The 27,728-nt window shown below is 41.0% G+C and overlaps 2 protein-coding genes across 3 annotated transcripts; both read left to right on the plus strand.

The window, feature by feature from the left end:
• Window positions 1-3,125: 3,125 nt before the first annotated feature.
• LOC116326812 (vang-like protein 2) lies at window positions 3,126-25,167 on the plus strand. 2 transcript variants are annotated; one of them, XM_031748226.2, is made up of 8 exons: window positions 3,126-3,325; window positions 13,919-14,297; window positions 17,721-17,844; window positions 18,870-19,477; window positions 20,720-20,853; window positions 21,055-21,190; window positions 21,314-21,557; window positions 22,452-25,167. In XM_031748226.2, the coding sequence occupies exons 2-8, from the start codon at window positions 14,227-14,229 to the stop codon at window positions 22,710-22,712; spliced, it is 1,578 nt and encodes a 525-aa protein (XP_031604086.2). In that variant the 5' UTR covers window positions 3,126-3,325; window positions 13,919-14,226; the 3' UTR covers window positions 22,713-25,167. The 2 variants fall into 2 exon arrangements, with proteins under 2 accessions (XP_031604086.2, XP_031604095.2); XM_031748235.2 differs by lacking the exon at window positions 3,126-3,325 and adding an exon at window positions 3,465-3,925.
• Window positions 25,168-25,421: 254 nt separating this feature from the next.
• Window positions 25,422-27,272, plus strand: fcer1gl (Fc receptor, IgE, high affinity I, gamma polypeptide like). The gene is made up of 5 exons (XM_031748050.2): window positions 25,422-25,582; window positions 25,744-25,835; window positions 26,195-26,233; window positions 26,692-26,721; window positions 26,950-27,272. Exons 2-5 carry the CDS (start codon window positions 25,758-25,760, stop codon window positions 27,013-27,015), a joined length of 213 nt encoding a protein of 70 aa, XP_031603910.1. The 5' UTR covers window positions 25,422-25,582; window positions 25,744-25,757; the 3' UTR covers window positions 27,016-27,272.
• The last annotated feature ends 456 nt before the right edge of the window (window positions 27,273-27,728 follow it).

A 27,728-nucleotide genomic window follows, 5' to 3' on the forward strand; every position in this document is an offset into this window, starting at 1 on the left:
GGTCGGGGGGGGGGTTTCCTTTTAGACGACGACTCCGTGTTTATGGACTCACTCTTGTGAGGCGTGACATGAGGACTGGACCGGACTGGATTGGCCTGGATGGATCTGGACTCATCAGGGTCATAAAACACACTGGTCAGGCACCAGCAGGCCCTGCCAGTGGAAACGATGTTTATATTTTTTGTTTTAGGTTTTTTTGTTTTGTTTTGTTGTTTTTTTCCCTTTTATCCTAAAAGAATGTTTTGTTTACTGTGTCATGGGATAGGCACTAAACATTGAGCATTACTTTGAGTGTGTGTGTGTGATTTGTGTGTGTGTGTGTGTGTGTGTGTGTGTGTGTGTGTGTGTGTGTGTGTGAACTTTGTATGAGGATTGCGATGGTATGTGCAATACTGTAGCTGTCTTCTCTGTCAGTGTAGTTAACTTATCAATCAGTTTTAATGATAAGAAACCACTTTGAGTCAATGAGCAGGTAGTAATATTAAAAATTTAACATTTTGCAAAATCTGGAAATGTGCAGTGAAATATTTTGATACGTTTTAGGTTTTGGGGAGTTCTTATAAAATCTGTATCATTCAGTCCAAGTACACATGATGAAACTGTACTTGTAGACCCACTGCAGTTTCACATATTGTGATATTTGAATGGGAATTTTCCAAGAGTCTGGCATGGCTGAAAAAAAACAGTTTATTTCTCATCAGTCAGCGGCCATAATGTATTAAAAAAGCAGTCAGAAAGATCCGTTTTAGCAGTGAAAAACAACAGGCTGGTACTCTGCCTTTGCACTCTTTGGTTTTTTGTCTTTTGGTCTTTTTTTTTCCCCCCTATGAAGTTTAATTTCTGAAAATTGTATGACACATGGTGATGGGTGTTTGTTTTAAGAGATGGAATTAAAAGACCAATTGTGATGCCTTGATGAAGAAATAAACATTGCTTCTTTTCCAAACTTGTATTTCACAGTCCTTTGACTTTGGCACAGAAAAGCAGGGAAATGTTGAAAAGGGGATCACAAGGAAGGAAATTAGTTTATTATTTTTATTAACCCCACACACACACAGGAGATACTAATTTCCACTACTGCAAGGCAAATTTACCTTTAGAAAGTACATGGAAAGAGAATTGAATAGAATAGAATAATCCTTTAATTGTCCCACAAGGGGAAATTTGATTGTAACAGCAGCCAGAAAGACACATATACAAACAAACAGGACACAGAACAGAAACATACACAATTTTTTTTTCTTACAATTTTACATCAAGGACAATGGTTACTATAAACAGAGTACTGTACAGTTATTAAATAAAATTAACTACAGATAAGAGGCAAACCCAGGTTGTAGTGCGAATCGGTTGATTAAATTATTGCAGTTACGGCGCAGATGTAAACATCTATGATTGTTGGGAGCAGTTTTGATTGTACAGTATGACAGCTGCAGGGACGAAGGACCTGCAGAAACACTCATTCATGCATCTAGGATGTAGCAGTCCGTCACTGCTACATCCTAGATGTAGAAGAAAGGCACTGTCTTCTAAATTGCCACATTAACGAAGCATCTAAATCACTGAGAGGAAGACCCACTAGAGCAAGTGTACCTTTTCAAATGCAGCTGTCAGCTTCAATCCTTCATCAGATGCAGGATCCATAAATTAGGCCTCGGTGCAGCTCCTCAGCTTATCAAGCAGTTTTAACTCCCTGCCCCTCCTTTCTTTAAGACCGCTTTTTATTCTGATTGGCTACCCCCCAACACAGATGTGACAGTGTTACCCACTGCCACTATTGATGCCTGTGAAGCCTCTGGCTGTTTTTGAAGTGGATGTGATGAGCGAGGAGTGAATTTGACTATCAAGCAGAATTGATTGACATTTATCCTGGATAATCCTTTTTTTCTGACTCCAGCAGACTTCACATTCTTTTCAGTATAAACTTAAACTACCAATTGTGCTCATCAAGGCAGCAGAAGAGTGTTTACTGAAGTCACAGAGTGAGGGAGCCAATAGTTGTTTTTTGACCTTCACAGAGCTGGATTTGCAACCGGAGGAGTCGCCCCCTGCTGGGCATCAAAAGGAATGCATGTTTAAGGCACTTCTATTGGCTTGACTTTTCTGACCTGCAGGCATTTTTCTATTGTGCGAGTCAGACCTGTGTGGTTGAGAGATGACCCTGTTAAGAATATCCCCTCGTCATGATGTCACACAGATCCAAGAGTGGAAAAAACTCTTAAACTGAGTGCTTAAAGCAGTGTGAAGCTTTGGCTACCTGCACACATAATTTGAAACTTTGGTCATGTTTAATATGATCATCCATCCATTATCTTCCCCTTAAGCTCACAATGACAGCAATCGAAGCCTTTTATAGAGTCGAAAGGCGGGTTTTGAGTTGATAAATTGTTTTAAGAGTCCTTGGACAATAAGCAAGAAAGTAGAGATCCTCCTTAAAAGAAACACAATGTGACCTAAGTAATGTAAAGTAGTTAGTGGTAAACCTTAGCCTGCATTTTGTTGGAAAGTAGTTGTAAAACAAATATTGTAATATTTTTAGTAAAACGCAGTACAGAAAAACCTGAATCCTCTGCCAAAAATCTACAGTGAGATCATTTTGAGCTACAGTACTGTGAAAAATGTTTGAGTCACCCTTAATTTCTTTATATTTTGCTGGGAAAATGGAAAATACGTGCAGCGATTTGCAGAAATAAGTCTCTTAGGTAAAATCGCTTCTAATTTCTGTAAGTAGTCATCATGAATAGTCCTCCAGGCTTCCTGAAGGACATTTGGCATACCTCAACATTTCCTCCCTGTTTCCCTTTTTTAAGAAGCCACCCTTCCATTTCTGACGAGGCTTCAGGGAACACGGATCAGCTGGCAAGGACCTGTGCCAGGCCTTTCCTAGACTCCAACCATTTATTAATATACAAAAAAATGTTTTCTTCTTACCTCTAAACTATACGACATATTAAAACCTATTCGTGCTGCATGTCTGGATTCGTAACCATCTTCTTAGCTGCACGGAGGTCAGGAGGTCTGAAAGCATCTAATGATGATGGCGCTTTTAGAGGACTGTTCCCGTCAGCAGCTCCATAAACCGCCTCTCTGTTTTAAGAGCCACATTACTCTGTCCCGGTCCCTCTCATCGAGCGCACACTCTCAGAGACATCAGCGCGGTGATAGATGCGCCGTGGCTGAACCACACTCTCTCACGGGCCTGGTCCCCCAGGGGGGGAAACCAGGGGAGGGGCCAGAGTGAAGCGGAGGCGGGGCGCACGGTGCTACGGCTGAGTGGAAGGAGAGTGGAAAGTGAGAAAATACCCGAATGGACGATCCGGAATAAGTAAGTAGTATTTCTTTGTGGAAATGTGTTAAAATGTTAGAAGTGGTGCTGTGGACGCTTGCGCGCTGTTGTAACGCGGAGAGGGGAGCTGGGAAGCTTCGGGGCGCCGGAGATCTCCGGTTTCCCCAAACAATAGTCGAGAGGACGCGATGGTCGCCCTTTTTTTTGAATCCGAAGGGAAGTTTAGGACCCTCATCGGCGCTATTGTTGACCCCACGGAGGCCACGTAGCTCCCTGGATCGATTTTAAACGTGGGAGGAAGAGTTGCTTTTATTAATGTGAACAGAAGCGTAAAAAAGGAGACGGAGAGTGATGCGCCTGGAAGCAAAGAGCGCGTCCGGTGTGACTGCAGGCCGGAGGGTTTGAATTTTGTCCTCGGCGAAGGGCTGGTGGGAATTTGAGTGCGTCCATTCATTTTACTGCGAGGGCGTCCCGTTTGGAAAAGGATAGGGGAAAGAAAGGGAGCGGGCATTGGGATCATTTGGCATCAGGACGCCACCGGTGGGGCCTGGGAGTCTCCCATTGTCCTGCCTTTCTCCAACACCCTCCTTTTTCATTTTGTAGGTCGCACAACTCTTTATACTCGCCCGGTTCTTCGCAGTAAGTTAGCCTTTGGTGGCTCTTTGTGCATGTGGAATATTGTTGAAATATTAATGAATGCAGCTCGACTCTTGAGCCACGCTGCCGTAGCCTGCAGCACGGTGCTAAAATGTGTCTAAACACAGGCTGTAATTCAAAGTGAAACAGGATAACGTTGCTGCAGCCGAAACAGGCCCTGATTACGCACAGATCCAGTGCTTGAAACGTCTGTTCGCCCTTCAACTTCTAATTTCTAAGATTTGAGTCCTGCTTTTGCGAGATAAAACTACACAATGCTATCACCAGGCTTTAAAAAATACCACAGAATGGCTGTAAACTGCTTCCAGTGGGGATGTTTTAGTGATAAAACGGGTCGTAAACATAGCAGGGGCTTAGTGGAAATGGACTGAAGAAGGAATTTTACACAGTGATACCACAGAGATTAAGAAATATGAAGCACAGCTGGTTCATTGTAGAAGTATTGGTGCCCATTAATTTAGGAAATCTGAAGTATTAAGGAATGCTGGCAAAAATCAACTAGATTTCTCCCTTTATTGTTAGAGTTAAAAGAAAAGCTCCAGTATTTTATGTAGAAACGTGTTTGGTCTAAGCAGGAGTCTTAAACCCAAATACTACAATATTATCAAACAGAGAAAAACACCAAGACCTTCAATATTCAAGAAGCTGATGGAGAAAATGTTGTTTTCCTCAAGAAATTACCTTAGATATAAATAACGCTTATTTGAGGCACCAAAGCAGAAAATCTTAGACTGTATTTCTTTATAAATAAACTGAGGTATTACTTAACAATTCAAATTGTCCACTGGCCCTTCTTTTCATCTGTAAATTGACTAATTTACCATTTCAGCTCTTCAGACAGCCCCGCTTTCTGCTTAAAGGGTCTGTCCACACAAACACAGACAATACAGCTTCTCCTCTGACCCCCTGCTGTGTGCCTTCTACTTTGGTTCAATTAATGTATAAGAGAAGCATGACAACTAGTAATGTGAGTGCAGAGAGAATTATGCATGTATTTTCAGGAAGCAAACATGGTAGAAGATTTCTAGTCTTCATATTTGTGTGTAATCACGTGGAATCACATTTTGTTTTCTTTTTAAGTCAATGTGTTTGCTTCAGGTTGAAAGAATGTACAAAAAAGCTTCCAACCGTCTTGTGATAAAACATAATTTTGGATGTTTAAAGCACTTAAACAAGGAGTCAAATTGATGTTTGTCGGGTGACTCACAAATTAAATCTTAATTAAGAAATTACTGCAATATCTACATTAATATTGCCATCATTAAAAGATTTCAGTGCTCAGAAACTTTCCTGAAGGGAATACGAGTGTTTTCTATTCAAAATAAATGCATCTCTTTTTGACTCATACAGTTTGACTCTTTTTGACTGCCTTAAAAAATGCAATAGAGTTTCTGATTCCAGTCTGATCCCCACATTTGAACTTCTGCTGTTTTTGTAATCTCTGACAGTGAATTATGACACGCCTCTGCATTTTTGGACTTTTTCAAGCAACTCCTGACGTTTTATAACCCAAACAAAGAGAATAATGATGCTCTGATTTATCAGTAACACATAGTTGGCTGCTGTTGTGAGACTCGCCATAGTCATGAATCATCTCAGTCGCTTCCTGTCTCTGCAGTACTTTTGTTTGGATATGAAGACAAATCTATGCAGAGCCAGAAGACAGGCCTGTTGATTCAAACACACTCTATTAGATTTGCTCACACGCGCACACACACACGCACACACACAAACACCTGCTCCCGTTTGCTCGCCATGTGTGCGCAGACCTGGACAGAAGCAGTTGTCTTGTTGTTCACTGGTTTTACTGATGTGGGTGGCGGTCTCTGTTCTGTCTGTGTGTGTGTGGCCCACTGATGAGCCTCTTCCCCTGTTGGACTCTGGGCGTGTGCATGCTTATTTTCACAGTTGGTGGACTATATCTGGCCTAAAATGGCTATGGAGCAGAGCTGGTCACTTCAGAGGTGTCCCAGCTTGCTTTTCCACCCTGACAGCTGCCGTCCCAGTGCCAGCAGCTCGGCTCCAAAAGTTTTAACAGCAGCTTGATTTCTTTTTGCCGCGGGGAAGGTAGCTGTAAAATCATACATGTGCTTGTTTTGATTACCGTGTGACTAGATATGCATGCTTGCAGCAAAACAATTACACTGTTAATGGTTTGATTTCCTTGTTGGAATCATTTTTATGGATGAGCATAACCAAAACGGTCTTCTATGAACTTCTGCACTGTTTGAAGCTGTATAGTTACTTTAAATGATGCATGAAGAAATGCATATGAAATCCAAACTGCAAGCCAAAGATGTGTAAACTATGGATTTGACTCAGGAGCGTTGTTGCTTTGGGCTACATTAATTGATTTTGGATGCACTGAGTCATAAACCAGATTGATTTAAATTGAAAACAAAAGGAGTTGGTACAATAAATTCCACAATAAAAAATAATGAAGTTGATTTTAGCTGTTAGGAAGTTGAGGATTGGGACCCTGTGTGGAGGCTGTGTTGTGTGCATATGAGATTTGGTTCCTTCACTCAGGCTGTTTGTCTTCTGTTTTCAGAGGAAGCTGTTGTCTTTGCTCTCAGTTGATGGCGCATATTAAATGACTTTACACTCCCTTTGGCCTGAGCCATAAAACCTTTGAGCCATGGCTATAGTAGGCATGAAGCCCAGCATCATAACTGTTTAATCTTAGACCACACACACACACACACACACACACAGGTTTCTGGACGGGCTTGCAGTGGACAACCCTGGTGAAATCGGTCAGAGCTTTTTTTATTTTTTAGAAATTTGACTCTTTTTGCATAAGACTATCTGGAAAAAGTCACACCGGTGTTTGGTTAACAATGTCAGGAGGAACAATGGCTTAGCTGGATGAAAAGAAATGAACCTTTTGTGTAAGGTGCTAATCAAAAACTAGAACCAGTGGTAGGTTGTTAATGCTTTACTGAACAGATTTGTGCTAAGATGTACTTTTACACTCTGGGTGTGTGGTTTCTTTTTTTTATACTAATGCTGCTATTAAAGTTGGAAGGGGAGAATCCTCTTGAAGTCAATGAAGTAGGTCATAGAGGACGGTGGGATGAATAGGAAACCTTATCCATCTTCGTACCGGACCACACCTTTGTAGATCAAGTGTTCAGTCATATTCTCACTATCAGGCCAGCAGAGAGGCAGGTAGGTTGGCAACAGGATTATTTCAGACTGTAAAGGTCAGCAGACCATGTGCAATCTAGATTTACTCATATCAAAATTTTCTGGTAGCTTAGTGCTTTAAGCCACTTGAAAGTGATGTAATATTTGCAACTTTCCTTTCATACTTTCTTTAGAGAGCACGGGCCTTTTGCAGGCCTTACTTGCAGAGACGGCCCCGTGTGCATTACGTTTTTCAAGCATATGTCTCTCATTATACATATAACAGGCCGAATGTAATGTTTACAAGAAGCTGTTTTATCTACCTCAAAGGTCAAATGCTGAAAGATGATGTCAGCGTTTCAGCATAAAAACAGAGTTAATTTTACACTCGACTCCAGCCTTCGTACAGAGAAATCATTCACTGAAGCTGGAAAAAAGCCTCTTTTTTAAAAAAATTGACAGGAGCCTCAAAAACCCAGAATGCAGTGCTGCCATGGATCCACCTATTTATCCATGTTTTACATCATCCAGCAGTTATTTATACTGTACAAGTCAATTTTTGTTATGTTATTTAGAACAGGTAAAATGCTACAGAGAGCTCTCGTCTCCTTACCAGTCGGCAGATATCGTCCAGCCACAAATTTAACATTATTGCTTATGTTTACTTGGATACTGTCAAAACTTTTTAAAACAACATAAAGCAGAAGGACATGTTTGGAGAGTAATTTAGATAACGCATCATCACATAGCTTATCCTGCAGAGCAGCTCTAACTGCGAAAGCTGCAGCATATGCAGCAAAGTAGCATCACAGCTGAGCAAACGGTGGAGTCAAACAGTGCCGTCAGTGCTCACTAGTTTGGGAAGTGCAAAGTTGAAGAGTTGAGAAACATTAACGCTGTGTTTGTGCCCGTGCATGTAAAACTCAGCAAAACTCTAAAACTGCCCCAAATATTAAGTTCAGTCCCTCACGGCCTCGATGTGCAGCTTCTGAATGTATAGTTCACAATTTGAGATGCAATGTCGTGACTCTGAAGTTTCCTTTACAGCGTTACCACTTAAATACTGATTTTTAAAGGTCAGACTATACCCAGTTCAGTAATTTGCAGCAGTGATTATGATTGTGAGTCCATTCTTTGGTGAATACCAAATGTTTATCGATACACCATAGTAAGTGTTATAATGCTAATGTTTCTCATTGTTGCACAGTCTTGGTTTCAGTGTATGTTGTCATAAATGTTGTGGTTAAGCGTAAAAAGTCAGTGTGCCATGATGTGATTAACTGGAATAGAAGGGCACTTGGCAGGAAACAGAAAATGGAGGAATTTAATTACAAACATTACCCTGCTATGTTTGCTAGGTTTGTGAGTAAATGTGTGTATTTGGCCGGAGGGCTTTTGTGAACAGTGAGCTCTGCTAGTCTGTGTATTCTACATGTCGTTGATTCAGAGGATTTCACAAGAACCATAATTACTAGTTAAACTTTCAAAACATGTAGCGGATGATTTATCTTCTGTTTAATCTAAATTAAACTTTCATATCAAATCCTAAGATTCATGTTTTAGATGTAGCCTGTAGGTTTCTCCAGCTAAATTAGCTATCCTAATTTCTGAGACGTTAGTTGGTTAAATGCCTTTTGAATTTTTTGTCTTTCATCAGATGCCATCATCAGCCACGAAATTTCTCATGACCTCTTAAGTCCATCTTTCATTGACTTGTAACATGAAATCAAGTCTTCACGTTCACAATGAATGTTCGCTGTGTTAGACAGTAATACTTTCATTTAATTATCTTACCTCTTTGAGAATATGTCAATATTACCTGAGTGCTTTCACGCTCCGCTGATGATAAATCTTTTTTTTCCCTTTCATGAAACTGTCACCACTCTGCCCACAATGGGAGGAAATGTCAACATATTAAGGTGATAAATATTATGTTTGAATGTCTTTTCTCGTTGCCTTTGTCCAACGTGTTTGTGTTGTATCTCCATACGTCTCTAGGGGGAATTTAGACTCCCATGCTTGGCCTTTTTAATTGCTCTCTAAGGCTTTTGGATACATATAACCGTGACAGTCTTCACAACATTTGTCTTTACATGCAAGCAAAAGCACCATTTATGTCAGCAGCATTTTTTTGTATGGCAAGAGTGTCCAAGGAGGGTTTGCTAAGGGCTGTGCTGCAAAATGGGAATTATACCAAGGGCCAGACATACAGGATACGGTTTATAGACGTGCTTTAATTAAATCACCAGAACAAAATAAGATCATTAGTCTTTATAAAATGTAGTTAAGCAAACTAACTCTACAAAGAAGGCTTTCCTTCAGCCGACTTATAACAACCTGTTCCACAAGCTTGAAGTTGGGGCATTTAATAAAATCTTGTTAAGTCCTAATGTCAAAGCATAAAACCAGTCTTTTGTTTCAGTCTTGCACAGAGTGCGTCCTCAGCTCTGGCATTGCCTGTGTCACAGGCCCGAACACGACAGCTCAATATTTGTGCAGGAAGCTAATTTAAGAAAAAAAGAAGAAGAAGAAGGCAAAAGCTCTTTGATCACCTAGTCTACCTGTACCATAGAGAGCAGCCTCCTGGCACGAAACAAAAATGAAGCTTGCAGCAAACTCTGCAGCTTCAACACTTTGAGATCAGGACTGAAAGGAGAAACATGTTTTGCTTTAGCTGCATACCTGTTTGCAGTATGTATGACTTCATATCTTTGCTGCTGTATATGTTCAAATGGGACCTATGTTCTTTGAAAACAAATTGTTTCATGATAGGCGTCTGTTAACACTCAGTTAGACGTGGACTATGTAGTCTTGTCACGTTCATTGTTTGCAGGCTTGTCAGATTGCTGATGCAGCGGAGGGTTAGTTTGCCATGAGCACAGGGCGGTGCAGACCACAGGCCAAACTTTCTTGAGAATCTAAAATAATTTGTGAGTTGGATTAAAATTGACAGATGGCTAGGTTGTGGGCTTTGATTTTGACACATATTATAAAGAGCACTAATCTGAGTAATGCTTTTGTTTTCTTTTTATCACTCATGCATTCAAAAAAATGACCCATTTTCTTCTGTCTCTGTGCTGTTAGAGTTTCAGATGTAGAGGAGTAAATATGCTGCTGAAACAAGACGTTACGCCTCCATTTTCCTTTGTCGTTGCTTGGAAAGGCAGACTGCATCATTATAATTGCTTAATTGTTATTTATGTGCGTTGGTGGGACGAGCATTATGGGCAGTGATGATTTCCGATTGTTATTTTGGCCAGCATTTCTCTGTCTGGGAGAGCAAATACCGGCTAAGCTTCTACAGCCATTAGATTAAAACACTGTTTAGATTTGTGTCTCTTGCCTGTGTAGAGTATTTGGCTTGTCTGGGAATCTCTGAGTCCTCTCCACTTGTTGTCCTTGTATTATTTTGCTGAGAAGCTCTACCCATATCTGCTCCTCTATCTGTCCCTGAATGCCATGTTTAAAAGAACTTGTGGAGGAGTTTGTTTAACGTGCTTTTCTTTGGTTTGATGCCATGCAGCTTAACTTGATCTAAAATAAGAATCCTCTTGCTTCGCGTGACATTCAGAATGCAGACTCCTGTCTGTTGCAGAGGTTGCATGAAACACAGCTTTTAAGCACTTTATTTGGCCTAAAAGCACAGCACGATTCTGCTTATTCCTCTGCTAAAGCTGAAGATAAAAGCCGATCGTGATGCACCAGAAAGCAGCTGTTAGTCATTGGAGTTTTGTGGTTTTGGAATAAGCATGCTGTTGAGGTTTTGCACATGGCTGCAAGGGTCCAAAATCTTCTCTGGTCTGCTAAAAGTTAGTGATTCCGGATAAGGGGGGATTTCTCATAAAGTTGAGCTATTAAACTTTTCATTATTTGCTGTCATATTTATGCTGGTGGTTAGTGGTGTTTATTTTAAACAGGAAGAAACTTTCAGAAACTGAGATCAGCGCATGTGTGAGTAATCCCTGTGAGGGGACTGGCCTGGTTGTGCGCTGATCATACGCAGAGCTTGGTAGACTGTTGTTTGCATATTATAGCTGTGCACAACCAGGGGCCGTTTAAAGTCTGTGGGCTGCTCTTGTTTCAGCCACTGATGATCTTCAAGATTATTAGAAAGGCCCTGTTTGCAGGGAAATGGAACAGACTTGCTGCCAGGAGTGGGTGATATTGTCACAACATCAATTATCGTTTTCCCAAATTTCCTTGAAATATATCTATTAAAAAGATATAGTGAACAATGTTTTATCAGTGATTGCAGCCTGCAGGAAGCACTGTTTATTTATTACTACAACACAAAGAAACTGTCCTCCTGATGACACACTATCGAATTCGAAGTGTGACTCTATAGAAACAAGATGCTAGCAGTAGCATTATAGTGCACTGATAGTGGCACAGTTTAATGTAAGCATTAAAAGTAACCTAAGTAGCATTTTCCATGGAAGTTTTAAGTAAAAGTATAAAACAAATGCTTAACATTTTAATAATAATACTACTAATAATTAAAGTAGCTTAACCTTAACTTAGACTTACAATATTTTCACATAACACTGAAAAATATTTTCTACCTGGGATCTTGGGTATAGCTTTATCAGGAGTTGCTTGAAGCCCTGCTTTTCCATCATGTAACTGCACCCATAATTTCCATCCACCGTTTTGCTCTCCCTGTCATACAGACAACTAGCAGTGCTCCGGCGATGCCCGGCGGAGTCTCCGTTGTTTACTTTTTCCAGCACATCATCAGCTCCTAGTATCTCCTCCTCGCATGGCGTCATAGCTTGGTTGTGCTCCATGGTGTCTTTTTAGCACGAGTGTTGAAACAAGTGTGGTGTTTCCACCTTTAGCCGGAACAGCCGGAATCGCATATTTTGCAAAGTACTGTAATTTTTGTTTGAGGTTGTTGAAGGGACTCCCTGTTTACTAAATTATTATTGGAGGCTGCCTCTTGCTGTAACACGTCTGGGCTTGTTTCATGTGCACTATGAAACTAAACGTATGGGATCTCTTTATCATTAATATCACGCTCTGACACTCATGCGTTTGTCACATACCATTAATCTTTTGCTTTCTATAACCAAGCCAAAAGACACACATGTAGTTTCACTTGAAATAAAGGCTTGGGTGCTCCAAAGGCTCTAAAAGACTCTCTTTCAGTCTTTATGATGTCAGAGAGAGTGGAGCATTGATGCCTCACCCAACCTATTATTCAAACCCTTTGTTTGTGAGGAACAACCAATGAGAAGAAAGATGACTTAAGTTGGGGGGCTTGTTGCAGACAGTGGATGAACTGATGCTTTACCATGGTCCAGTATTTGTGTATAAGCAAATAATGGACCATTAAAAATGATGATGATGATAATACTAATAATAATAATGCAAAGAGAGATGGGGAAAATGTGGATGAACTTTGACCGAGAGATTCGATTTCATGCAGGACTTGGATGAAGGGAAGTGGATTTTAAACTCAATGGTCTTGATGGGGCATAAAAGCATCGTTAAGTGGAATCTGTCCGACATTGATAGCAGCTAGCCTCCCTCTCTATTTCCCAAAGAGGGCCAATCAAAGCCAGTGAGCCACGCCCTCCCTTTATCGATTAACCACCATGTGACAGCCAAACATCCGTCACGCCGATACTTTTATTTTGGTGATTTTTTTTCCTCCCTCGTGGACAGACAGCGTGTCAGAGGGCGGTGTGAGGTCAGGTTTCCACAGTAACTGTCAGCCTCCAATCCCCCTACAGCTGAACACCCTCATTCATTACCATGGCAGCGGAGAGGCCCCGTTTCCCGGGGGACGAGGGGCGTGAGGGACGGAATGTGAGACGGCGAGAGAGGGAGGGAGAGGGCAAACAAGTTTAGTGAAAACACAGTAATCCAATATGGCTGCCATTGTGACACAGCTAACTACGGCTAATGCTCGCTGCTTGGAGAGAGGAGATACAGTCGTGTGATGATTAACCTCAGCTGAGACCTGGAAGCGATGAAAGCGCTTGAAGTGAAACCGAAGCCTCAGTTTAGAAAGTTAATGTGTTTTATAGTGGATGTGGGTACCAACCACATAAATGGACTCTTATAAAGGGTCATTTCACTTTACTTTAAAAAGGGAGGAGTTTTGAGGCTTCCTCTTAAGTGTGAGATAAAGAGAGTTGGTGACCTCCCTTTAAAAAAAAAACTTTTATGTTTTTTCTGTTTTGTGCCATTTAGTTACCTGTGCAGCCCACAAAGAAGGATGCCCATATTTCTGTCTGTGCCTGTCAGTTAATGATGGTTTATAGGTCAGACCTTGTATGACTGCCGTAGTGATTTTAATGGAAAATGACCAGGGTGCACATTAAGACGTGCAAATGAAGCATGCAGACGCCCTCAGACTAGTGGAAAGGAGTTGACGTCTGGCTTATGACTTTAACCTTCCATGTGTTCGCAGACGCCTGCGTTGTTACTTCTTTCTAAAGTTAGGCTTCAGGCGCATTCCTCAGACAGCATTTTGAAATGTGTTATGCTTTTCGATGCCTGATATGAAGCCAGTGTTTCCAAAATGATCTTTATCTTGTAAATTGTTCCAAGGCCGTGATGCATATTATGAAAAGGAGCTTTTGCCCAAGTTTAGAAGTGACGCCTGGGACCCTGTTTTGTACCATCTAGATGGTCTGGTGTGATTGCTGTTAGGAGCACAAGGCAGGAAGCTCAGGCAGGAAAAGGGAAAAGATAATATGAAGCCTACGGTGTATTTTTAGTGTGTTGTCAGTTCAGGTCAACTGCAACTTAGGAGCACAAATAGTAGCTCAGGCAGAGAAATGGCTACATGCGATGCTGAGTTTTAACCAGCGCTCTCTTTTTGTTCTTCTCTTTCAGATCTCAGCAACCTCAGCTCTCCCCTGTTGCAACTCTCCTGCCCATCATCCTCTCCCACCCCTATTCCTTCCTCATCATCTCCTCGTTTTAGCCTCCCCTGCCCTCCCATCCTCCCTTCTCTTGCTCCCCCCTCATCGGCCTCCAAGATAGATTCCCTCAGGAATAAGGTTGACCTACTCAAACTGCCCCTGGCTCTCTCCACCAAGTCCATCTCCGAGCGCAAAAACCAACTGGGAGGCGTCGGCGAGCAGCGCGGCACGGCGGGAGGAGGCGGGGCTCGTAAAGCCCGCTCACCGCCGACCCGAGACATGGACAACGAGTCGCAGTACTCGGGCTACTCATACAAGTCTTCCCATTCCCGAAGCTCCCGAAAGCACAGGTGGGTAAGACCCATTGAAGTAGGCACACTCAGGCTCATAACTTCATGTATTTGTTTCTGGTCTGTTGTTTGGACTGATTCGAATATTAGTTGGTTTAAATATTGGATCTCTAAGTAAATATTGTGATAACAACATAAGTAGAATGACAGCAACAACAACTGCTTTTCTGTATTTGTATTTTTTTAATCAAATATTTATGCAACTGCAGCAGTAGTCAGTCCAAGAGTGTAGATCAGGGATCTACAGTGTAGGGAAAAAGGGAAAATAAGTGCAATGCCAACATGATGTCTCAGTTTTTCAACATGATAATGAAATGCTGTTGATAAAGATAATGAAATCACATCAATCTTCCAGAATGAATGAATAAATTTGTAGGAAAAGCTGTAAAACTTATGAAAATACAGTTAAGTCTAAAATCTATGCCCTCCTTTATATATTCCAAAGCCATCCCAGTGGGCCAGATTGAAGTCTTGGCTGGGCCGATTCTGGCCCCTTGGCCTTATGTTTTCTCTTTTTCTGAAGGAAACTCCCCAGTCACTGAAACTCAGCACTGAATTCAAATCTGCAGCTGGTGCCTGATAAATCAGTGATTGTGGAGCTTATATTAGTTAGAAAATAACAGTTTTTAAAGGATTCGAGTTTATATACAGGTTTTTACCTGATGTGTATGTGGTTTCTAAACTCATGTGAGGTTTCATAATCAAATTCTCCCTATAAGAAGTCGTCAGTAACAGTAGGGTGTCTGGTATGCAGCGCGAAAGCTTTACAGATGCTGTGGATGAAAACCACATGCTGAGATCCACACTAGGAGACATAGTGGCACATATTTTAATACTGAACACTCACACATCACACATCTATATTGAAAATAGGAATTATAAAGTATACTTACTCATACATAACCTCATATAGAGCCAGGAAGACAGCTTTAATTCCAAACACATCCATCAAAGTCACTACAGTTAACTAAGAAAGCAGTTTGCTGATTAACCACTCAAAGAAGCTGAGTGACCCCTGGGCTGCTTTTATACATGTTATCCAGGGAAACCTTAAGGAAGCATTTTCCCTGAATCTATGCGAACGTCTGTTTGCTTGATTAAACTTCATAGTTTTTAAGCTCCAATCTCAGTTGATAAATTGGAGGTGGTGAGCGATGGCCATGCCTTTAATTTCCTTTCTGGCAGTATTGTTTTGTTATGCTTTTGAAAAACACCACTGTTCATTAAAAAAAAAAAAAAAAAATTAAAAAAAAAAAAAAGCATTTAAAACAGACGTAATTCAATTAGTGACTATACCGAGGAATTAATCATTCTGACTGTTTTTAAATGAGAGGAAAAAGACATTTAAAACAGACGTAATTCAATTAGTGACTATACCGAGGAATGTAAGACCCATTTCTTTGTTTACGAGGAATTTTAAAAAGTTACAGTTGTGGTCAAAAGTTTCATACACTCATCATGGGCATGAAGGTGGCAGCACTGCATGTACAAGGATGCCAGCTGCTGTTAAACCCGAAGAAGAAGAAACTGTGTCCCAGAATTCATAAGAGCACAGTAATTTCAAGACACCACATATTTTCAAAAGCGCTCCGGCGTTTTCGGAGGCGTCTGTTACCCACTAGCTCGATAGCTAGCCGGGGCAAGGCTAACTAGAGCCGCTGGGCTTTCAAACTCACCGTGGTCTTTCGCTACTCTGGTTAAACGTGATATATAAGTCACTAGATAACTTAAAATGTTATTGTTTGGCTTTTTTTTAACTTTTGAACTGTTTTTTTTCCCGGGTGGAACCATACTACAGCATGTGTCTTTAATGAGTTTCTGGATGCACAAGTTTGAATTTATTTTGGAGTTTCTGTATTTCTCACAGGGTCAAAAGTATAAATACAGGCTCAGATATAAACATACGCTGACTTAAATCTTTTAACAGGTGGTGCTGAAGATACAATGTCTTTTAACTCGACAAGACCAAGGCCTATTAACCTCTCATTGCTGATCATGATTGTGGGGAAACTGGTTTCTTTTAGCCAGCATAAAAAGCAGTTGTTTGACACCACTGCTCAAAAGAATGGGGAAACCCAGACTTGCATAAGTTGGGAAGGTCCCTTGTAGCCATTTCTAAACAATTCCAAATCCCAAGATCATCCGTTCAAACAATTGTACGTAAGTAGAACTTATTCACATGTGTCACGACTTTGATCCAAAAAGATCCAAACCGGTCCCCCTCAGATGAGAGGAAATTGGTTAGGATGTTCAGAAACAACCCAGGAACCATGGACATGAACTGGAAACTGCTGGTCCACCAGCGTCACTGTCCACAGTGAAGCTTGACTGAAATTTACACCTGACCACAAGGCCATTGACATGATTAGACAAGATAAAGACTAAAATATTTCTATTTGGCCTCAATGACAAAAGGTACGTTTGGAGGATTAAAGGTGAGGCTTTCAAACCTAAGAACACCAAATGTCACGCATGGTGGTGGTAGCATCATGCTCTGTGGCTGTTTTGCTGTCAGTGGTGCTGATATATGATACAAAGTGGAATTATGAACAAGGAAGACTACTTATGACATCTTCAACTTCATATCAAATCACCAGCTAGAGGGTTGAAACTTGGACACATCTGGATGTTCTAACAGGACAAACGTATCAACAGATTGGCCAAAGACTTTAATCCCTATTGAAAATTTGTGGATTATGCTTAAAAACTGGGTCCATGCAAAGAAAAAAAAAAAAAAAAAAAAAGTTAATCGTTATCATAAATTTTCAAATATATATCGTGATAAATATTTTTTGGCCATATCGCCCTGCTCTACTAGAGGGTTGAAACTTGGACACAAAATTCTGGAACAGATTGGCCAAAGACTTTAATCTATTGAAAATTTCTGGACAAACAAAAAAGTTCACTTAAATTGGTTGTTTTATCAGTTTTGTCAAGACGAGTGGTCAAATAACAAACCAGAGTTATGGCAGAAACTTAATTCTGGTTAATGGCTATCAAAAGTGTCTGGTTGAGGTGGAGCTTGCTAAGGGACATTCAACCAAATATTAGTGAGGTGTATGTGTATATTTGAGTCTGTGTGGATTAGCGCACAAATCTAAAATACATTTTTTTTAAAGCTACTAAAGATGTATGTTGTGTAATTATTCCAGCCTGGAAAAGTAACAGTTAAAAAAAATCTTTAAAAGCCCTAAATTACCATGACATTCATGCCCAGGATGAATATATGTGCACTGAACACAACTGTGTCTTCTGTCACAAAGATTCACCACAGCAACTTTGACAGATGATCTGCTAAGACAATAAATAAAAAATGGATAACTAATAGCAGATTGTGTCACGGTGTAACATTGTCACATCATTCGATGCGTCTGTGACTAATGTAGCCCTTTATGATATGATATATAATTTCTTTGTCTTCAGGGATCGGCGGGACCGTCACCGCTCTAAGAGCCGAGACAGCAGCAGTCGTGGAGACAAATCGGTCACCATCCAAACACCTGGAGAGCCGCTTCTCGATGCAGAGTCGACCCGCGGAGATGACAGGGTCAGTTACAGTGTTTTCTACTTTTTTCTGTTCATACATCGTCATCTTTGACCTCATTTAATCACTGGGCATTACTCCAATTAATGGTTAACATTGTGCATATCTTATCCCACCGATGTTTCTTAAAACTACAATTTGTTCAAAAAATGTTTGTGACTTTCGGTCCTTTAGCTGCATGTCACTAACATTAACAAAGTTAATAGGCTCAGATTACCCTGGAGCTGTACATGCTTAAATCTTATGTTTAATTAAAGTCAAACACTCAGCTGAACTACAAATAGGCCTTTAAACCAAAACTTTGACCTCTCTACTCTTTAGTCAGGTCAAAAATCTGTTGCTGAATTCCCCATCAGTTTTCTTTCTTTCCCTTGTTATCCATTCAAAGTGGTTTCTCAGATTCTTTCAACAGCTCAAGTGTGTTTTCTTAGAGGCGTTAATCATATCGTTTCAGTCCTTTTCTGCCCCGTCAGTTAGCGGGGAGACAGCAGGTGCTGACTTTAAAATAATCTGACTTCACTATTTAAAGTGCAGAGACGTGCTTTCATTAAGGAGCCTGAGGGGACGTATTTGTTCTCAGATGAAGTGAAGAGTCCTTCTTAAAATAGTAAAGGGGCACTTGCATTAAAGCTTAACCAACCCGCAATCGCTCTTGGGACAAAGCTGTTGAGGGCTTAAGCCCTTAACTTCTAATTTTAAGTTTAGGGCTTGTCAGCTACTCAAAAAAGATTTTTAAAAAAGCAAGAACTGTTCATTTGTATTTACTCAGATTATAATTGCCTTCCAACCAGCCCTTTCATGTAAACATCTTGTGTTCATATAAGTAGCTTCAGATTTTGTTTCACACCCTCATTTTCTTAGGTATGACTGAGCAACTCCTGTTCACACATACAATCCCAGCATCCTTAGCCTCTTGAAGAGGTGCAACTTAAGTCAAAGCTGGGGGTGAACTTAATATATTACTCAGCATAGAGATTAAAATGAGTCTGAGTTCCGTATGATGACTAATTGTTTTCTTTGTTGTGCAGGATGACAACTGGGGAGAGACCACCACTGTGGTCACCGGCACCTCAGAGCACAGCATCTCAAACGAGGACCTGACCCGCGTCACCAAAGATTTGGAGGAGTCAACTCCACTGGAGTGCAAGCGTTTTGTGGGTCCAGCATTGGGAGGCTGCCTGAGCTTCTTCGCCCTGGTCACGCCATTAGCCTTCCTCATCCTGCCGCAGGTCTTGTGGCGTGACGCCCTCGAGCCTTGCGGCACGCCCTGTGAGGGCCTCTACGTCTCCCTGGCCTTCAAGCTCTTGGTCCTGCTCATCTCCTCCTGGGCCCTGTTCCTCCGCCCTCCCCGCGCCACTCTCCCACGCTTTTTTGTCTTCCGCTGCCTCCTGATGGTGCTGGTGTTCCTGTTTGTGGCGTCGTACTGGTTGTTCTACGGTGTGCGTGTGTTGGAGCCCAGAGAACGGGACTATAGGGGGATTGTGGAGTACGCTGCCTCGCTGGTGGATGCTCTGCTCTTCATCCAGTACCTGGCTCTGGTGCTGCTGGAAGTCCGACACCTTCAGCCAGCCTTCTGCCTTAAGGTGGTGCGGAGCACAGATGGTGCCAGCAAGTTCTACAACGTGGGCCACCTTAGGTTTGTGACACCAGTCATGGCATTTAGTTAATATCTTTACAGAATTGTTGTTTGTTTCTGGGTTGCCTTCTAGTAACAAAATACGATAAACCTGTTGACAGGCAGAAGATTAACCTCCTGAGACCCAAACTCTTGTTTGACCACAGGTCTGTGCTGAGCAGCATGAAGTATAAGTTGCAGAAAAGCTAAATGCTATGTCCTTACGTTAGGATGCAGGGTCTCCTGAAGTCCCACAAAATGAGGGGATCCAGTGGCTCAGTTACTCTGTGGGGTGATTTTTGCTGGCATGCATTGGGTCCTTTGTCTTTACAAAGGAAAGCGTCACTGCAAATCAATACAAAGTTGTCTTAAGTGGGTTTAAGATGTCGTAAGTTGATACTTGGGTGTGTTCACGCTTGTATTTGAGAAGCTTTACCAAGCTTTTTTTCTCTGCCTGTGCTCTGAACCCACATCCTACAGCAGAAAAATGTATTTTTAAGTTGTCAAAATCAATCACACAGATTGTTTTTTGGAAACAAACTGAAGGGGAAGTGTGCGTGCATGCATATCTCCATCAGGCCATTATTTTGTTTTAAACTTGAGCAGCATGCAGAGGCATCACAACTTAAATCTGATTTCCTTTTTCCTTTTTTGATGACTCAAGTATTTAATCCATCCCCAGCAGTCACACCTACATCGCGTACACGGTCATTATTTTAAGTAACTTATGTAAGATTTCAGTGAAATACAAAAAAAACATGACACTGCCAGGGACACTCCATGGTTTTGGTGAATCTGATGGTCAAGAACTGTTTAATGGAAATATAATATATGCTCAATTATTTTGATTATCCCAACGGACTGGGTAAAAATGTGCATATATTTCTTAGCATATTGCATATATTTATTGTTGTTGAAACATTTCTTAGTTTCAACAACAATAAATCTATTAACTTTAAAGCAGAAGTGTCACAAAACCCAGGTAAGTATTAGACTACACCAAAAAACAGTTTGGGGGATGTGAGGGGATGCGTTTTACTTTGAAGTATTTTACTGTCCAAACATCAGTGTATCTTATTTTAAAATAATAGTTGAGGTGTGACATTAAACGAGATCACCATCAAAGGCAGAAATGTGAGGAAGGTGCTGAGATCTAGTTTACATTTACGTCTGTATGAACTGCAGCCTGTCCGTTGTGCAGTCAGCAGCTGTTGTTTGACCTGTACTTATTGTGACACTGACGACGGATACTCTGTGTTTTAGCATTCAGCGGGCAGCTGTCTGGGTTTTGGACCGTTATTACAGCGACTTCCCCGTCTATAACCCAGCTCTCCTCAACCTGCCCAAGTCCATCCTGTCCAAGAAGATGACAGGCTTCAAAGTTTACTCCCTGGATGGTAAATATAGCTTCCTTCTGGCTCTGACGTCTGTCTTTAATCCAGAAGTAAATCGTTTTTTCTTTAATTTTCGTTGCCATTTCTTGGTCTACGTCAAAAGCAGGTGGCTTTATAGCAAGAACGGGAAACATTTAAGAACTCCTTAAACTACCTGTCTGAGTTCTAATGTGCAGTCCAATAATTCCTCCTTCGGTCTTACAGAAAACACCACCAATAACTCCACTGGCCAGTCCCGGGCCATGATAGCAGCTGCTGCCAGGCGGAGAGACAACTCCCACAACGAGTATTACTACGAGGAGGCCGAGATGGACCGAAGGATCCGCAAACGGAAGGCCAGGTCAGATACACTCCACGCTGCTCGTCGGATGAGGATGAGGGCCATTTATCATCCGCAGAACTTTGCAGGTTTTCATCTTTGATCTGTTGGGTATGTCACCACAGTCTTCTGTTACTCTAATAGGTTGGTGGTGGCAGTGGAAGAGGCCTTCACACACATCAAGCGCCTCCAAGAGGAAGAGGCGGCCTCATCTCCCAAGCACCCCAGAGAGGTAATGGATCCTCGAGAGGCGGCTCAAGCCATCTTTGCCCCGATGGCCCGGGCCATGCAGAAGTACCTGAGAACCACACGGCAGCAGGCCTTTCACAGTATGGAGAGCATCCTCACACACCTTCAGTTCTGCATCACGCACAACATGACGCCCAAGGTGAGTCGACAATAGTTCCAATACACCAAACAGCCTAACTGATATTAAAAGATTTGCTTGTTGGTCTTTGTGGGGGTTTTTTTGTTTTTGTTTTTGTTTTTTGTTCTTGTTTTTTTACATGTTTGAGTATTGATGGCTGTTTTTTAGCAGAATTTTCTACTAGAGAATTGAATACATCTCTAATGCAGAGGCGCCTGAGTCCCTGATGATAGCAGCCACTTGATACTGTTTTCAGTCTTGTCCTGTGTGTACAGATACCTTCTATTGATTATCAGAACCCTTCTATGATATTATTTACCATAATGATGGTTTTATTCATTTATTTTTTGCTATTTAAGCCCAAACGGTCCCTCATTGAGTGCAGATCTACCTACCTTTACTCCTGAATACTCTCTTTTTGGGATACTTTCTTTTATTTAAAAAACAAAACAGCTTCTATCAGTTGCTATCTTATTCAGAAGAGGTCAACACACTGGATCAGTGTGCATATTTGATCTGGTATGGATGCTCCTTCCATCCCAACATGGCCCATCCGGGGGATTTGTGCTTCCTTTCGGTCTCGAGAGGAGACACCAAGGATCTAGTGTTAGCCAAATATGTTACCACTGTACGACAGAGCCACTTTAAATATAAAATAAATGCAACACATTAATAGGATCTTTGCCACTGCTGAAAGGCAGAATTATTGTACTAATTTTGCAAAACTAGAGTTTGGATTTTTGGAGAGGCTAGTGTTTCTTTTACTTGTTTTAGCGAACAGTGTAGATTGATGAATTGATCTTCAAAGCCGCATCATTAGTGATGTAAATGTAGTTAAGTGCTTCATGGTACTGTAGCGCTAAGACATTAACTGGTGTTTCCTTGGTGATTAAACTCCAACATCCTCCTTTTCAGGCTTTCCTGGAGCGTTACCTCACCGCCGGCCCCACCATGCAGTACCAGCAGCAGAACGGTAGGGGGCGCCAGTGGACTCTGGTGAGCGAGGAGCCGGTGACCTCAGCCCTGCGTCAGGGTTTGGTCTTCTCCCTGCGACGCCTGGACTTCTCACTTGTTGTGACGGTGACGCCGCTCCCCTTCCTGCGGCTCGGGGAGGAGTTCATCGACCCAAAGAGCCACAAGTTCGTCATGAGGCTGCAGTCTGAGACCTCGGTGTAAAGGCGTCCAGTAAAAAGTCTTCTTTTTCCCACACTTTCCTCTCCCCTCGTGCTCACTCCTCCTGGATCACTGATGTGGTGGGACATGTGGAGGCCATGTGGTCTATTCTCGCCCAATCATTTCCCCTCTCATCAACAAACAAACCATTCAGAGAGGAACATCTCTGTGGGCCTCCTCCTTCCTGTTTTGTGATCAACACAGATGCTTGGCGTCAGACTGTGATCAGCTCAACGATTGTTCAAACCCTGGAAGTAAACAGATGCCTTGACCTTTTCTTTTCTTGACGTTGTCTTTACAGCACGATGTAAAATTCTTTGTTCCTCTAAACGGGGACTTTTCCTCCTTTTGCCTCTTCTTTTGCTGTAACCACTGGACTAGTTTACTGTGCTGACTCAACACGTAAACACCAGAGGAAGGGGATTACATCACATGTGTCACTTCCTCTTACTTGTGTCTTAAAATCAGTCCAACTGGATTTCAGCTCTGACTGCAACGCTGGTGTACCACTGCCCTCTGGTCCCCTGTCAGTCGTTGTGTTTAACATAAGCAGGACTGTTGTTGTTTTTTTACATATATATGTTAGAGGAGTGACTTTTTAACTTTCAGAATGTAGCATTTTGTGCAGTGAGTTAACATGTTTCTCTCCTCTGGCCTTGAAGGGCCAGTATGTCTTTTTTTTTTTTTTTTTTTTTTTAATTTTTATGTAACTGTTAAGTAAAATGGAAGTACATTCCTAACTCATTACAACTCCAAACTGTATGTTCATGATTGTTTAAATATGCAGCTTTAGTTTATTTAACACTGGTACTTTTACTATTGATGTCACAGTTTTAGCAGGCCGTGTTACAGAATAAAAATGACATTTTCACCTGGTATTAACTGAGATTCTGAACATTACTTACGTGAGGATTTTAAAATGTGAGCTTGACGGTGTTCTGAATTTTTCATACTGTCAAAAAATCTAGCGAAAAGACCAACGGTGCACTCGTCTCGAGTGTCATTACTTGGAATCTATTCATTGCTGCTACTTCCTAAGAACAACTCATACATGCATTATGCTGTTATTATTCTTTTTTTAACTTATAGATACTATGTTTTTGGAAATGTTACTCATGCCTAAGTAGTAAGTGGATTTACTCAGTGCTATTTATAGCTGGTGACTTTTAGATACAATTGAGTATTTTTGGCAGCAGGATGGTGTGAGTGGAAGAATAAATTGCACAGCAATGGAAAAACTGGAGCCAATAACAGGCGGATGCCACTCTTTTACAGAGTAAAACATTTCTAATGTCACAATGTTTGACAATATGAAAAACAAGAGTATTACCAGCCTCACTCTTTAATGCAAATGCAATCTGTACGTCCGATGTGTTGAAATGCTGGTAAAATCTTTGCATTTTAAGCGATAAATTCTGCAGATTTTCTGTGACTGATTGGAAAAAAGCATACTGTGCTAAATTCAAGTTAACTGTTTGTGCAACCATGTTTCAAGAGTTTCCTTAACAGATACCAACAGAGTTTCTGCATTATTGAGGGTATATTTAGATTCTGCAGAAGAAGTTACGCCTGCACACTAACTCTAAGCCACCCTAATAATCAGATAACAGCATTTTGAGTCACTGTGTGCAGGCGCTCATCTCTCATAAAACTTCAGTCTATCTGAAAATGCCCTGATTATTAATATTGGAAGTGAAATAATACAGTGTATCGTTACAGTGTAATACCAGGTGTAAATGTAGTCAGTCTCACACTTTTTACACAATTAAATGAATCCAGATGAGGCAGCTGTAGTTTAACTATGAGCTGGCTTATTGTGTTTTTGTTTTTTTTTTTTTGTTTTTTTACATGCATATCTACAAGAATCCCAAACCAGACATGTGATTGTAACTCCTCTCTGCAGCTCCTCTGCAGCAGTAGCTTATCACCGCCTCGCCTTGTGCCACGAGCTGAAACGGACACAGTGAACATGCTGCCTACGACCTTTCCTCAGCCTTAGTTTCCAGATGTGGAGGAGCAGCAGACTCTGACTCCGCCACCCTTTCGTCTGCAGGTCCTGATACTTAACCCGATGTTTCCACCCCACAGTTTGCTGAGCCACAGACAAAAGCAGGCTGACTGTCTGCTTTTGTCAAATGCGGTTTTAAAAAGTCCTTCACATTTCTGAAAAATGAAACCAACAAACGCCAGGTCCGATTTGTTCGATATTTCATCTGATTTTTGTAAAAAAAATACAAACGAACAAAAGAATGCATGCATAGATTTATTTTGGGCTCCAAATCCTTTTTATAATAAGTTGTTTTCTATCATTTTTACGGTGCCTAAGTTATGATGATGCAATTTTCAGAATGTAAAAAAAAAATTTGTAGATCTGTGTTGTATTTTGTTCTTTTTGGTAACTGTAGCTTGTATAGTGTGCTAGGCTTTTTTCCATTATTAAACCATTTATTACTTACAAGTCTCCTTGTTTCCTAATTTGCAGCATGGGGAACTTTAGTCTGTAAAGCAAAACATGTGACTGAAGCAAAAGGAGCTGAGACTTCTTTTTTTAATGGGGTTGAAGAAAATGAATATCTGCATTTGATCATTTTGGTTTGCTTTAGTAAGAATCTGTTCTTGAATGCTGTCACCAAAGGCCGATTTGGGTCTTTGGACATGAACAATTTTCACCAAAGTTTTTCGCAAGATTTTTAGAGGAACTTCTGTGAAGTTGGGGGATGGCAGTGTGGTAGGCGTGTGGTTTCATAGCTTCAAAACGGACAGAGAGCCATTGACTTCCTGTTCACTGCTTCTCTGTGAGTATAAGACATTTCGCTGACAGCCTACAAGGGGGAAAACAAAGCAGATCAACCATCTTATCTTCAGCCCACCCGGTAAGAGCACTCATTGCTCTCTTTTTGATCCTGCTCTAGTAGGAGTACTTTTGAGATACCTGTAGCATTGAAAAGGGATGACACGGAGTTAGTGTCTCTTAACATTTTTCTTCTGGCTGTGTCGAGGATCGCGACTAAGTCTGTGTGTTATGTGTGTACAGACAGCATTGAAGGCATGGATATATGTTTTATCCTGGATGGTATTCTCATCCTATATGGCATCATCCTCACTGTGCTGTACTGCAGACTGAGGGTAAGGCAAACAGGAACCACACACACACACAGATCGCCATGATGGACTGTAGAAAGTGTACAGCTGTTCCTTCTTCCTTCTAGACAGTGCGTGAAGGAAATGCACTTAAATGCAGCAGTTTGTTTAAAGTTGCTTTTTATGTTAGGCTGGAAAAAGTATAGCAGATGTTCTACTAATCTTATAAAACTTCCTCAATTACTTTAGATAGATACCTTTTGTGTGTTCCTTGTAATTGCGTACGAGCATTCTTTTGAGCCAGTTATGTAGAATCATTTCACATCCTCTTCAACATTTCACATGATTAATAAACTACAATGGGAGTCACCCAATCACATGCTTTCTTATTTCTTTTTTGACAGATGCGTCCATCCAGCAGCTCGTCTGGCAGTTACTCAGAGGTAAAATTAAATCTGTGTTATTGCGGAAAATTACAAGAAATGGGGAATTTAATATAAACTCAAGTGTGTATAGAAAAGGGTTTTTTTGGTGCGTCAAAGCTGTTTTTTCTCTGTAACATCATAGTTCAGCTTAAATACCAACCCGTTTTTATAATTTCCTGTAAGCAAGCTGACCACCGACCTATATTATTTATACTCTATGTATGTCGTCACAGTTTCCATCAGTGTTTTTTCGCACCAAGTAACAGTGTCAGATCCCACTTCCTGTAAAAAGGGTCTAGAGTTGCACATTACTCGTATCTCAAAATCTTAGAGTAAATAAAAAAAAAAAAAAGAAAGACTGCCAAATGCCAGTCAGTACCTGAAGAAGCATCTAGTTATTTCACATGTCCAACAATTAGTTGAAAGAATTGCCCCTGAACGCACTCTTGATCATGTCTTTATTTCCATTCACACAGAAACAACCCGCCGGGGGAGGCATCTATGCGGTGAGACTTCTCATTCTAATGCTTAAAAACATATTTAAAATGGCACATGATGGAAAAGTGACAGCACATTGCACAGTAGATGTTTTTCTTGTTTATTCATCTCGCTGGCTGTCACAAAATCACACTTAGGAGTCAGTGCAGGAAATGAACAGTGTCGTTTTAGAGGCGCTTTCACATCAAGTTTGTGCCACTTCACAGTATGTGTGTCTGTCTGCTTGCGTCCTGCAGGGTCTGACCTCCCAAAGTACTGACACCTACGAGACCATCAGAATGGACAAAAAGCCCATTGTCTGAAATAACACAGATTTGGTTCAATGTGGATGCTGTTCACAAAAACACAGTGTTACACCTGTTGAAGCTTTATACTGTATAATACGTTGTGTTGTCTTGTAGCGGGCCGGGGCATAGACTTCCTATATGCACATTTTTCACATTTACTTTGTAAAAAATGCTTCCTGTATTCTTGAACTTTATAGTGTGCATGCATGAGATGTAAAATTACTAAATTTATTTAACTGTTTACTCATAAAAGCTGTGTCGATGAGTTTAAACTGTGTGACTCTTTGTGTCTCACAGCTGGTTTTACTGAAGTTACAAAGAAAAGAGAAGTTTGAGGTTTCTGTTCAAGTGTTCCCTTTTTTGATTTGAGCTGTCTGGACTAGAACTTCGAGTCGTGCAAACAGAGCTTAACTTCACTAACCGACCTTTAGGAAAAGCTTTATAATCCCATTGCTTTAATCTGTCATCGCTTTAGTTTAATTCTAGCTGATCGATGCTTTGTGTCAGAAAATTCTGATGACTATAAATACCGGCTTCTTAAAAGCTTCTTTTAATGTCTTTAAGAGGCTTTATTTTTAAAGATCTGACTAACAGGTGAAAACACAAAGACGCTCAGTTTGCAGATGACGTCAAAGAGGTTTATGATGATAACTGAGAAGCTGGAACCAAATTGGCAATAATGAAACAATTGTTTCTGCATTTCTTCCTTTCTTAATAAAGACTTTATG

The sequence above is a fragment of the Oreochromis aureus genome, linkage group 18 (assembly GCF_013358895.1).
Source record: "Oreochromis aureus strain Israel breed Guangdong linkage group 18, ZZ_aureus, whole genome shotgun sequence".
NCBI lineage: Eukaryota > Metazoa > Chordata > Actinopteri > Cichliformes > Cichlidae > Oreochromis > Oreochromis aureus.